This window comes from Argentina silus (assembly GCF_951799395.1).
Source record: "Argentina silus genome assembly, chromosome: 8".
NCBI lineage: Eukaryota > Metazoa > Chordata > Actinopteri > Argentiniformes > Argentinidae > Argentina > Argentina silus.
The window spans coordinates 9,927,253-9,939,533 of record NC_139662.1 but is presented as its reverse complement, the minus strand read 5'-3'; the positions used below and the strand labels follow the sequence as shown (position 1 = coordinate 9,939,533).

At 42.3% G+C, this 12,281-nt stretch overlaps 1 protein-coding gene across 1 annotated transcript; it reads right to left on the bottom strand.

Moving 5' to 3' along the window:
- Window positions 1–4,599: 4,599 nt before the first annotated feature.
- Window positions 4,600–5,619, bottom strand: npbwr2b (neuropeptides B/W receptor 2b; the record flags this gene model as incomplete). Its single annotated transcript, XM_083674408.1, has 1 exon — window positions 4,600–5,619. One exon carries the CDS (start codon window positions 5,617–5,619, stop codon window positions 4,600–4,602), a length of 1,020 nt encoding a protein of 339 aa, XP_083530534.1.
- Between the last annotated feature and the right edge of the window lie 6,662 nt (window positions 5,620–12,281).

The window sequence follows — 12,281 nt, the reverse complement described above, 5'->3', positions numbered from 1 at the left end:
TGGTGTGTCTGTCGGGAGTCACGGGTACGTCACTGGCCAGGGTGCACAAGTGGTAAGGTAACCTTTGACTGTAACTGTTTAAACAGTGTTCTTCCAGCCAGCTGTCCGTCTGTCTGTCTGTCCGTACCGCACGCACACGCACACACACACACACACACACACACACACACATATGCCATACGTGACTGCCATCTAGTGATTGACTTTCACAGTAATCCTATTGGCCCTTTTTGGTTGGGCTCAAGCTTGTGAAATGAATGAAATTGTTTTCACCAACAACAAAAGATTGTTTCATTTTAATACTGTATACCTGATTCTGAGGGTAAAGTCTTGTTTGAGGTGATTAGCAATATTACCACAGGAAGTAGTGAAGGACAGCCCGCTACATACTCCAGTTAGGTGAAGCTCAGAGTTAACATGGACTAATGCTGCTCTCTGGTGGCAGAAGAGTGCAATCGCAAAAGGGAACTTCGGCTGTGGTTAGTATGAATGAACTTGAACTGCAGTTGGTACATTATTGAAATGTATTTTGGTTTTGATACAGATATTGATTCAACTACTTCAGAAGATAATCCACAGATTCATTGGTTAGTAGTGTAATGCCTAATTTAGATTACCTCAGCATGTTCCCCACTCTGGTTTTGAACAGAGGCCATTTCATCAGTGGATAGATACATACAGTAGGCCTATAACACAGTTAGTGAGAGACCCCTGCTGGATACAATCAATTGATTGGTCTGTCTGTGTCCCTGTGGAACAGATATACAAAAATAAACTCCATCTCATTTATGAAGCTGATCTAGAACTTCAAACTCCAAAAAAGGGTTCTTTGTCTGTCCTGTGGGAGAACTTTGAAGAACCCTTTTGGGTTCCATGTAGAACCCTTGCCACAGAGGGTTCTATCTGGATAAGAGGCTTATCCTACAGGGACTGTCGAAGAACCCTTTCAAATAGTGTTGTTCTATCTAACAGCCACCCTGGAGAGTTTGAGTTCACAGTCTCTCCCTAACAAGACAAATCAACTGAGAGAGGACACACTTTTATAAATAGAGATGGGCCAGAGGTTAAACTGGGAGGGAAACACTCGCACCTTCTGTGCTGCTGCCTCAGTTAGGGCTCTAATTATAGTTAATCTGTGCTCACATGGAGAATGTGTCTTTATGCCATGATGACCTGCATTATGTAACAAGAGGCACTTCATGGAAATAATGCAGAATGGGTCGTCCATGACTTCTGTGTAAATAAATGATGCTTTAAACATGGATTTGACTGGATATGCAGATACCAGCGACTGAAGATAGGACACACTATGGTGTTACTTGAATGTCTGTCGTTTGAATGTGAAGAAAGTTAGTTCGACCCATCAGTTGTAGTTCCCAGTATTAGCCACCAGTAGGCGCTCATAATCTATACCAAATGTGACCCCAACTATTGGCATGAAATACCCTTGTTTTTGTCGTTTTGACCAACAAACACATACTTCATTGACACAGTACGAGTGTCAGAATGAGTGTTGAGTATTATTTATTTTGTTCCTCCACCTTCTCCAATACATTCTATTCAGGGTAAAGAACAACTGTATATCTTCACCTCACTTGTTCTACTGCCCCATGTTAGTAGCTTTCCACTACACCTCCATGCTGAAATAGCATCTGTATCTCTTTGGCTCTTCATGGTCACTATTGGCATGGTGAAAGAAACGTGATGGGATTTGATCTGGTTTCTCACACGTTAAGCCCAAGTGTATACCATTAAGACCAAGAGGACATCTGTGTGGTTCACCTCTGCTCCACAGGCATGGTGAAAGGAACGTTTTGGTTATTTGGAACTCTTCCCTCACTTATGACTGTAACTCCTAGAAAACCCGACTCTACGTCTCACCTGCAGCTCTTATTCCTGCTACTCTACCAGTTGTTTAGCAGTTAACTGTTGGATCGCACTCCTCCATTCCAGTGAACTATGTGTCAAATAGAAACAAGCTTAGCAGTGAACTCGGCAGTCAGAACTGTTTACAAAACACTGCATGTTAGAGAGAGCGTGGGAGGACACGAGAGTGCATTGAGAGTACATTTGTCTCTATTTGACATGGTCAATGTGACCGTTCGTGTCTTTGATATCACACGGCAATTATAAAGGATTATAATTGGATGCTAAATTAATCAAATAAAAAGGAAAGGAAGACCTCCGCACGCAGCAGTTCATGTTGTGAAGTGCATTTCGTTAATTAGCCGTAATTAAAAATGTTTTTTTTGTTTTGAGACTTTTTCTCGTACGATTTAGGATTTAGGAAAAGAGTTGCTGTGTGTTTCTACCTTTGGAGATATACAGTATGACATTCAGCAAAGCCCTCTATGACGAGTCATTTCATTGTAGTGGTATATTTACTTTACAACAGTATGTTGACTTTGTTTTTGACATTTTATTTAGGGTAAAATTGACTCATTTTAAATCACTGACATGCTATTTAACTTTATTTTTTCCAGCATAAGCCTTCATCTCATCCTTTATGCAGGGGTAATGAATTTATTTTAAAAAAAACAAAAAAACTATTGTAATAAACACACATTTGTACTGTGCATGCATGCAGACACCCCCCCCCCCCCCACACACACACACACACAGATCTACTCCCTCTGAATAGGTTTTTTTTCCCTCCCATATCACACAGGGGATGGGGACAGAGCCTTCGCTCTCTTTGTACAACAGAACAGTATGCCCTCTCTGTTGAAACATGAGCAAAACACTTTCAGTCAGTGAGGTGCTAGAAAAGCCCTTTTGACCGTGACAGTTAAATTGAAGAAGAGGTGTTTGAGACCAAGGACAATGTAGTGTACTCGGTTTAGGACTGGTGAAGAGAAATCTTCCTCACATCCTGAAAGAGTTTTTGTAATAATCATAGATGTGACTTGATGGTCATTGGTCACGGTCATCTTAATTTTTTGGGAGGTAATGACTGTGAAAGTCAATTTGTCCCAGAATATAAAAGGAGGGTTCATCCTCCGTGAAAAATTGATTAACAATATAATTTTTTTTTTTTTTTTCTCTTATGACCATGGCCAATTATCAATGGATTATCTTATTGAGGTCATTAAAACTGAAAAGGATTTTTAAAACACAAGCATATGCTATGCTTTACTGAATAAATGACAATTGGTTAATATGTGAACATAAAGCTACTGTATCATGTGATTGTCTGAACTATGGCACAACATCCATTGCCACTTAGACACAGTCATTGCTAGCCTAAGCCATCAGGCTTTATTCTGTCATACAGTAGGCATGTGGCTATAAAATCACATGTTTGGGGCCAGCCAAGTAATAATATACGCCATTTAGCTGACGCGTTTATTCAAAGCAACTTACATTGCAGTGAGTGCATACATTTCAGTATATATGGTCCCAGCAGGAATCAAACCCACAACCTAAGCGTTGTTAGCGCCACACTCTACCAAATGAGCCACAGAGGACCACAAGTGGGCTCCACAAGGCCTATATGATATGAGTGGTGTATTGTTCATGTTTTCTTTTAATTGGCTGGTGCAGCCAGTGCATCAGCCAACCCGTCTGTAGTTGTCATGCTCTGCACGTAGGGCAGGTTTCCCCAGACACAGATTAAGCTTAGCCCTGGATTTAATAACATTTTTGATATTGAAAATCTCCATTGAAGACCATTTTAGTCTAGGATTAGGTTTAAACTGTGCCTGGGAAATCAGCCTTTATCTGGCATGCCAACCACACCATACATGTATGGCAAGACAACCACAGTCATAAGAGTTGGCTGAAGATATGTGATAAAACCTATACCATTCTCATAGCTCATGTATAGCATGGTAATCGTAGTCATAGAAGCTGGTTAAAGCTCACACAGAACTAGAGCCTGGGCTATGATGCCTGGTCGTTGGAGTCCCTTTGAAATGGGCTTACGGGCTTTGTATGTACATTGTACTGTACCATGTTTCCCCTGCCACAGTGTAATCAGTGAATCAAACTTCTCCTAAAACCATGTCATGATGTTGCTCATATAAATAAACCAGACAGGTGTTTGATTATATTTATTTATTCATGTTATTCATTATTTTCTCAGCAAATGTAAAAATCAGTTACATGTATTATACAATGTATGTCTCAGAATTGATATGATCAAAGGGGCTACAGTAATGGTGAACTGTGTCCCAGGTGAGATTTCTTGGCCTCTTGAGTTCTAGAAGTCAGTTCAGATGTGTCTCCTTAATGAATGGAATTCTTGTTTATATTCCAGTGGTATCATTTCTTAACTTTAATTGAGACAAAGATAACGTATTTATAGCTAGACATCAGTATGTTGACGAAGGCCTGAACAACTATTTACAGTGACGTGTACATCATTGACTAATTCCTATTTGTATAGCTTCATTACTCTCATACAGCAGAAGGGGGAGACAAATGCCCATGAAAGAATAACAAAGTATGGAAATAAACTTTCGAACGCCTGTCCAATAGCAGAGTACCTGTCCAATACTAGCTGATTCAAGCAAACGCAAATGGAGTTCAGGTGTCAGTTTGTTGAGACTTGCAATCTAACGCCATGATTTCCCTCTAGGTCTAGGCTACTACATACATTCAAGCTGGTCTACATTCTAACATTTTCTTGAACGCTTTCCTGAAACTGTCGTCTAGGAAAGCGTAGAGAAAGGGGTTTAGACACGAGTTGGCGTAACTCAGGCTGGTTATGAAGTAGGATATCCCGATCAGCAGTGGGGTCGTTCTCAGGTCGGTGGTCAGGGCCACGATGGTGCTCAGATGAAACGGCGTCCAACAGAAGAGGCACACCGCCAACACAATAAACACCATAATTGTCACTTTCTTCTTAGCCTTGTCCAGCGCCTTGGCGTTAGTGTTAAGACGCATGTTCCTCAGTTTATACAGCATCATGGTATAGAGGATGCAGATAGTGGACACAGGAATGGCGAAGCCGAGGATAAGAGTATAAATCCGACTCGCCTTGAACCATACATTCTCCGGGCTGGGGAAACTCAGCACGCAGCTTTTCCTCCCTGAGTCATGCGGGTCGATGTACACTCCGGCAAACACCGTGAACGGCATGACGATCAGGATCACTAGCATCCAGACGCACACGCTGATGATCTTCGCCGCCCTATAGGTGCGGTAGGGCATCCGTTTGGAGCGCACCGTCGCCAGCACCACCAGGTAACGGTCCACGCTCATGACAGTTAGAAAGTAGATGCTGGAGAAGATGTTGTAGTGATCTATGCTCAGGATGATTTTGCATAGCACCTCACCAAAAGGCCAGTAGTGCAACAGGTGCTCTGCGATGTTGATGGGCAACACTAACGTGAAAAGGTCGTCGGCTATAGCCAAGTTCAGGATAAACATATTGGTTACTGTCTTCATTTTGGGCGCTTTAAGGATTACATAAATAACGGCCGTGTTCCCCGTCAAACCCACGGCGCATATCACTGAATAGATAACCGGTAGGACAACATATAAGTCTGCGTAAAAGTAGAACTCCGACGGAGGCGTGCAATTTACATCTGTCCAGTTTGATGAGCCGAAGTAAAAGAAGTCCATGGAGTCGTTGCACACCGGGGTTGCCCTCGTCGATAAAGATACATTTTCCATGTTTTAAATCTTAAGTATTTTCACAAATATATAAAGGGGGAAAATCATTCAGTGTTGGTGTGTGTTTAGAGTTAATGTCTGAAGCCGACAAGTGTTATTTTGGCGTCGGTCGGCTCTGGATTTACGCACGGGTTGCGCATCACGAAATCTATGGATAACAGACAAATAAAACAAACATTAAATTCAGTACATGAAAACAAACTTTTAATGCGTCCAATAGTGTAAACCGATGCTTTTGTAACCAATAACCAACACAATGAACCCCACGAATAGCCGTGTAACCTCGCTTTCCATAATATAATTGAATCATAATTAAACTGATACAGTGTGTGCTGAGAGTGCAGAAATGAAAAATCATACTATGTTATTCTCTTTTCACAAAATATCTCCCCTTCAAAAAAGAAATCTCCTTTATATAGTATTATTATACAAAAGCAAAAGTCGTTATTATTATTATTATGATTATTGTTGTTATTGTTATTGTTATTATTAATAATAATAATAATAATAATAATAATCTAAAATAGAAATAGCTTTTTAAGGTGCTTACCGTGGTCGGGAGACTCGCTCCTTTTCCCCTCTGCCTTCTCTCTGTCGCTGAGATGCTCGAGCTGTCCGCGTCCCAACTAGTTGGACTGGGGACACGGACATGTGACGTCACTCCCCTCCAGCGCGCGGCTGCTCAGCAAGGTGCATTGCTTGATATCCTAAGAGTAGTTGGCAGTTTTCCTAGAGGTGACTTTGTATCCTAGTGGTTGGATATAGTCCTCCCTGGCTTGAATTAGGCTAGTGTTTTATGGAGACAATAAAGCAGGAACCGCCATATGGCTAAAACAGCTAGATCACGCAGTCACCATTAACCCTTACCTTCCCAAGCTACTTCCCAAAATACATTTCAACATATATCATTCCAAATAGCAATACATAATTGTAACTTTTATTGAATGTGAAGTGAGATGATTTAACTGTTATACATTGCACCATTAATGTAAGACGAAGGCCAAAGAAAGGATAGAAAGTGATACATGGATGGAAAATGCATGTCCCTACCCTGATGAATGCCTTTTCCGTGTAAGGGAATTGAAGGATTTGTAGGATGACCAAGTTTAACACATGCCTGTTTCTCCTTTTCAGACATACAGTAACATCCATTCAGTAACTCTGTCAGGGAGTGAATGCCAGTCGTCAGGTCTCAGAGAAGGTTACTCATCAAAGAATCCTTGTTCACTGGACCACCCCCACAGAGAAGTTGAGAGGGACCTGTGCAGACACTCCTCAGTGGAGTCAGCTCATCTGAGATGCACACCATGGAGTCTCTTACTTATTCTTTCCGTGCCCCAAGAGAGAATGAATAGAATGAGAGTCAATATATAAGTGGCGTATAAATTGTTTTCTGTCAAATGCAATTTCTCCTGTCCATAAATAAGTCTCGTCATCTACCTCTCCAGTGTTCCCCTTCAACCACACTGACACTCGGCTCAAATCCACTTTTCTCCATCACTTCAATTGCTTTCAATTCTCTCCCCCTCCCTACCTCTATCCACCTCTTCTCTACTAATCTTTCTCTCATGCATCTACACACACACACGCACACACACACACACACACACACACACACACACACACACACACACACACACACAGAACTACACATATTATCCTATCTCTTGAATATTTCAGTTTTTTGTTGATAATCTTTACCTGATCTTGTCGATTATCCCTACTGGCTATGTAGTTAGCACCATCCCCTGCTGCCCTGGGCTCGCTATAAGATAGGCTATAACACTTAAAGGAATGTTTCACCTCTGAGAAAGGGACAAGTTCCACTATTTGTAATTCGTGTGGGCTTGTCAGCGTTTATCATTGTCGGCAGGTTTGTGAGGTGAGTTTTATTTCCGTTCAGACTTGCAAATATATACAGTCATGCAGAGTGGAAAAAGGATCTGGAAATTGGAATGTCAATAGTGCTGTCAGTGGGAGGCTGCTTGTTGTTGCTCCAACAGGGAACGGCAGGAGCAGGCCGAGTCTGCCTTCAGAGTCAACAAATTAAAAAGTGGCTCTGGTAATTAAGGAAACAGCGAGCATGGCAGTGTTCCATATTCGCATGCTGAGTCCACGCTGTGTCACAGCACACAATCAGAACTGCTTAGTCCACGGCTGCTTAAGTAAAGTGATTCTCATACATAATCAGAGGATCCCCAAACGCCATAAAGCTTGTATTGGTGTTGCATGTTGGAGCATCCATGATTAGGACAGACTTATTTCACCTTGGAGGAAGCACATTGTTTTTTAGTGTCTTTCTGTGAGGACAACAGATACTTTTGGACCCTCTTAGTCATCTGCAGGGTCTCTAGAGATGACCTTCTTTGTACTGAGCTTGGTTTGACGTGTTGCATAATTGGTGTCAATTTTAGTTTTCGTGTATTATCATTAACTACTGTGAGTGACAGTTTAGCTTACACTTTTCATTATCGTGACAGGCAGGCTCCAATGAAGAGTTGGCCAATTAGGAGGTGATGTCTCATTGTCTATTTTTAATTGTTAAAGGAGGAAACATCCATCAGCTAACTGCTTAAATTGTGTCCATACAGGTCACTGGAAGCCATTGTTTTCTTTCATTCTTTGTAGGCGGAGACAGTGTACTAATTATTTTATAACAAGTCCATGTCTCAGAGCTGTCCCTTCTAGTTTGTCTTGACAATATTGCAATTGGAGTAGAGAGACATGCCTAGTTAAAAGCTCTATCAATTCTGCTTGATGGATGGAATCAACCTTTCAGGTGTAATTTACCCCAACACTGTGTATTTGCTTGAAATGTGTGTGTGTGTGTGTGTGTGTGTGTGTGTGTCTGTGTGTGTGTGTGCGTGTGCGCGTGCGGGCGTGCATTTGTATGTGTGTGTGTGCGCGTGTGTGCGTGTGTGTGTGTGTGTTATGCCCTTCATTATGGTGGAGACACATAAAACAGCAGTGACAGGGAGCAGGCAATGGTTTTAGGAGGTAAGTGCTGTGTGAGAAACTACCTTTTTCCAGCCTGCATTCAGAGCATGTATACCAGCCAGTCTAAGTGCTGCTTGTTTATTACCCGAAGACTCACTCCATTTAAGCAAACAGAGGACTGAGTTATTTACTTACCTCCTATAAAGATCCAGCTCTGATGGTAGAAAGGGGACATTGTGGCTGGACAGAGGCACTGTCAAAAGAACTGCTTCAGTTGAAACCGATAAAAACATCTAAAAAATGCCAACCCCAGTCAGGTGGTACGCTAAGCTATCTAAACCAAGTGCGCCTAACGTAGAAAAAAATGATTATTTGGACCCTCGTCAAATGAAAGGGGAATTATAGTCGATCAGAGGAGTCGGTGAAGAGGGCTGAGAGCTCTCCATCGACAAATGTATGTAAACATATGTATTTTGAATACCTACAAAATTGAAACTTGAACCAAATAAGTGTCCTCTAGACTTTGCTGTAAGCAAGCAAACAAACAAATACTATTTGAACACAGGTCTGCGTCTCAGCCAGCACCACAGCAGGAGGCAAGGCAAGGACAGTGTTAGACCCCCGTGTTATAGGCCAGTGTTTGTGCATATGCAGACCCTACCACAGGGAGCCTGGTCTAAGAGGGACAATGTACCTGTGACAGGTATTGAGTGGTGGGGGATGGGGACAGCAGGACAGGGTGACAGCTCAGGGACAAGGTGATAAGACTGGTGGAGCTTATGGGAATCCAGAGGGAACTGCAGTTCCAGGAACCGTAGCCACAGGAGTTTAAACAAGGGGAAGTGATACAACGTGACACCTCACTGTGGGGTTTACACATCGTTCAACCTGTCACACTGATTACCGTGGAAACAGCGGAGCTTCCATAGAGACGAATTAGCTCATATTTTGAATTCCCACATCACTTCATTAAGGCCTCATTAAACCTCTTGATTTTGGCACTTTAGTGAACATCACCTCAACGACTTGTGATTCAAAAGAGCACTCCTGATTTCTCTTTCACTCCCTCACTTCCCCTACCAATTAGTGCCTTTGAGTTATTTGAAATTAATTATCTGTCAGGCTGTAATGAGCGACGGTTTGAAGAGGCAGAATGTAATAGTTATGACCTCTTAGGTCAGAGGGGATCTATCTCTAAACACAGGTGTCATTGAGCCAATTAAAGGGGTTCATTTGTGGCTTTTATCAGTGATGCGTACGTCAACGAGGGTCTGGATATGACAGTGGTGGAGCCCTTCACGCTGAGACTAAAGGGTCTGCATGCACCTCATTAGAGGTTCTTCTCTGAGGCCCTCGTGGTGTGTGTGTGTGTGTCTGTGTTTTGGTGGATGGGTGGTTGGGTGGGTGTGTGTGTGTGTGTGTGTGTGTGTGTGTGTGTGTGTGTGTGTGTGTGTGTGTGTGTGTGCGCGCGCGCGCGCGCGCGTGTTTGGTGTGTGTGTGTTATGTTTATGCTTTGAGTTTGTGTGTTTGAGTGTGTGCCTGCCTGTGCTAACGAAGAGTGAGACACTCTCACTCTGTCACACACCAGTCTCCCTCCCACCTGTCCACAAGCTCTCATCATTACTAAATGAATGCTATTAAGATTCAAATGAAAACAATAAAGTACAGCACTAAATGAGAATTGATGAAGTAGCATCTCAAAACTCAACAAGGCAAGAGGACAGAGAATTTGATTACAGCGTTGGTATACATCATAGAACAGCACAACACATTGCACAACAAATTAAAGGAAAAGATAATCATCTTAATCATCTTAATGTAAATGTGTTTTCCATTTTGTACGTTCTTTTCCATTCAGCTCAGTGCTCAACCTTCCTGTTGCTTAGTAACAACACTAATGCCAGTGTGCATGGCACTGCTCTCCATCCCCGCGTCGAGAAGTTGGTGTTCATGGTTCCCACTGCTGTCAGGACTGCAGAGTAATAATAATTTTTATGGTACTTTTATTTTAACAAATAGACACAGAATATCAACAAAAAAAAACATATTATATAAATTAATTTGCATTTGATCGAAGGAAATAAGTATTTGATCCCCAAGCAAAACATGACTTAGTACTTGGTGGAGAAACCCTTGTTGGCAAGCACAGAAGTCAGACGTTTCTTGTAGTTGGTCACCAGGTTTGCACACATCTCAGGAGGGATTTTGGTCCACTCCTCTTTACAGATCCTCTCCAAATCCTGAAGGTTTCAAGGCTTTTGCTTGGCAACTCGAAGCTTCAGCTCCCTCCACAAATTTTCTATAGGATTAAGGTCTGGAGACTAGCTAGGCCACTCCATGACCTTAGTGTGCTTCTTCTTGAGCCACTCCTTTGTTGCCTTGGCCGTATGTTTTGAGTCATTGTCATGCTGGAAGACCCATCCACGACCCATCCTCAGTGCTCTGGCTGAGGGAAGGAGGTTCTCGTCCAAGATCTTACGGTACATGGCCCCGTCCATTGGCCCCTCAATGCAGTGAAGTCGTCCTGTACCCTTAGCAGAGAAACAACCCCAAAGCATAATGTTTCCACCTCCGTGTTTGACGGTGGGGATGGTGTTCTTGGGATTGTAGCATTCAGCATTTCTCTCCCTCCAAACACGAAGAGTCGAATTTATGCCAAAGAGTTCAATTTTGGCCTCATCTGACCACATCACCTTCTCCTAAGCCTTCTCTGAATCATTTAAGTGTTCATTGGCAAACTTCAGATGGGCCTGTACATGTGCCTTCTTGAGCAGGGGGACCTTGCGGGCACTGCAGGATTTCAATCCGTTACGGTGTAGTGTGTTACCAATGGTTTTCTTGGTGACTGTGGTCCCAGCTGCCTTGAGATCATTACCAAGCTCCTCCCGTGTAGTTCTGGGCTGATCCCTCACCCTTCTCATGATCATCCTTACCCCACGAGGCGAGATCTTGCATGGAGCTCCAGGCCGAGGGCGATTGATGGTTATTTTGTATTTCTTCCATTTTCTAATAATTGCACCAACAGTTGTCTCCTTCTCACCAAGCTTCTTGCTGATGGTCTTGTAGCCCATTCCAGCCTTGTGCAGGTCTACAACTCTTACCCTGATGTCCTTTGAATGTTCTTTGGTCTTGCCCATGGTGGTGGAGAGGTTGGAATGGAAGAGATTGATTCTATTGACAGGTGTCTTTTATACCCATAACAAGCAGAGATTAGGAGTACTTTCTTAAAGTGACAGGAGTAATCTGTGTGCCTCATGGGCATATAACCGGTCTGTATGAGCCAGAATTCTTGCTGGTTTGTAGGGGATCAAATACTTATTTCCTTCGATCAAATGCAAATGAATTTATAACTTTATATAATGTGTTTTTTCTGGACTTCTTTGTTGATATTCTGTCTCTATTTGTTCAAATAAAAGTACCATAAAAATTATAGACCGCTCATTTCTTTGTAATCGGGCAAACTAACAAAATCAGCAGGGGATCAAATAATTATTTCCCCCACTGTATATATAAAAAGTAATCCTTCCTTCTTCTAGCATTGTGACTGCCAACGGCCCCTGGTCCTAGCAAAGATTTGTTTTTCTTATGATAACTGATGTACAGATGAATCACTTACTTAGACAAATATACTTGTTGTAAGTCACTTTGGATAAAGGCGTCTGCTAAATGTCTAAAATGTAAAATGTAAATGTCATGGTTCATTGTAACTTTGGCTACTAACAGGC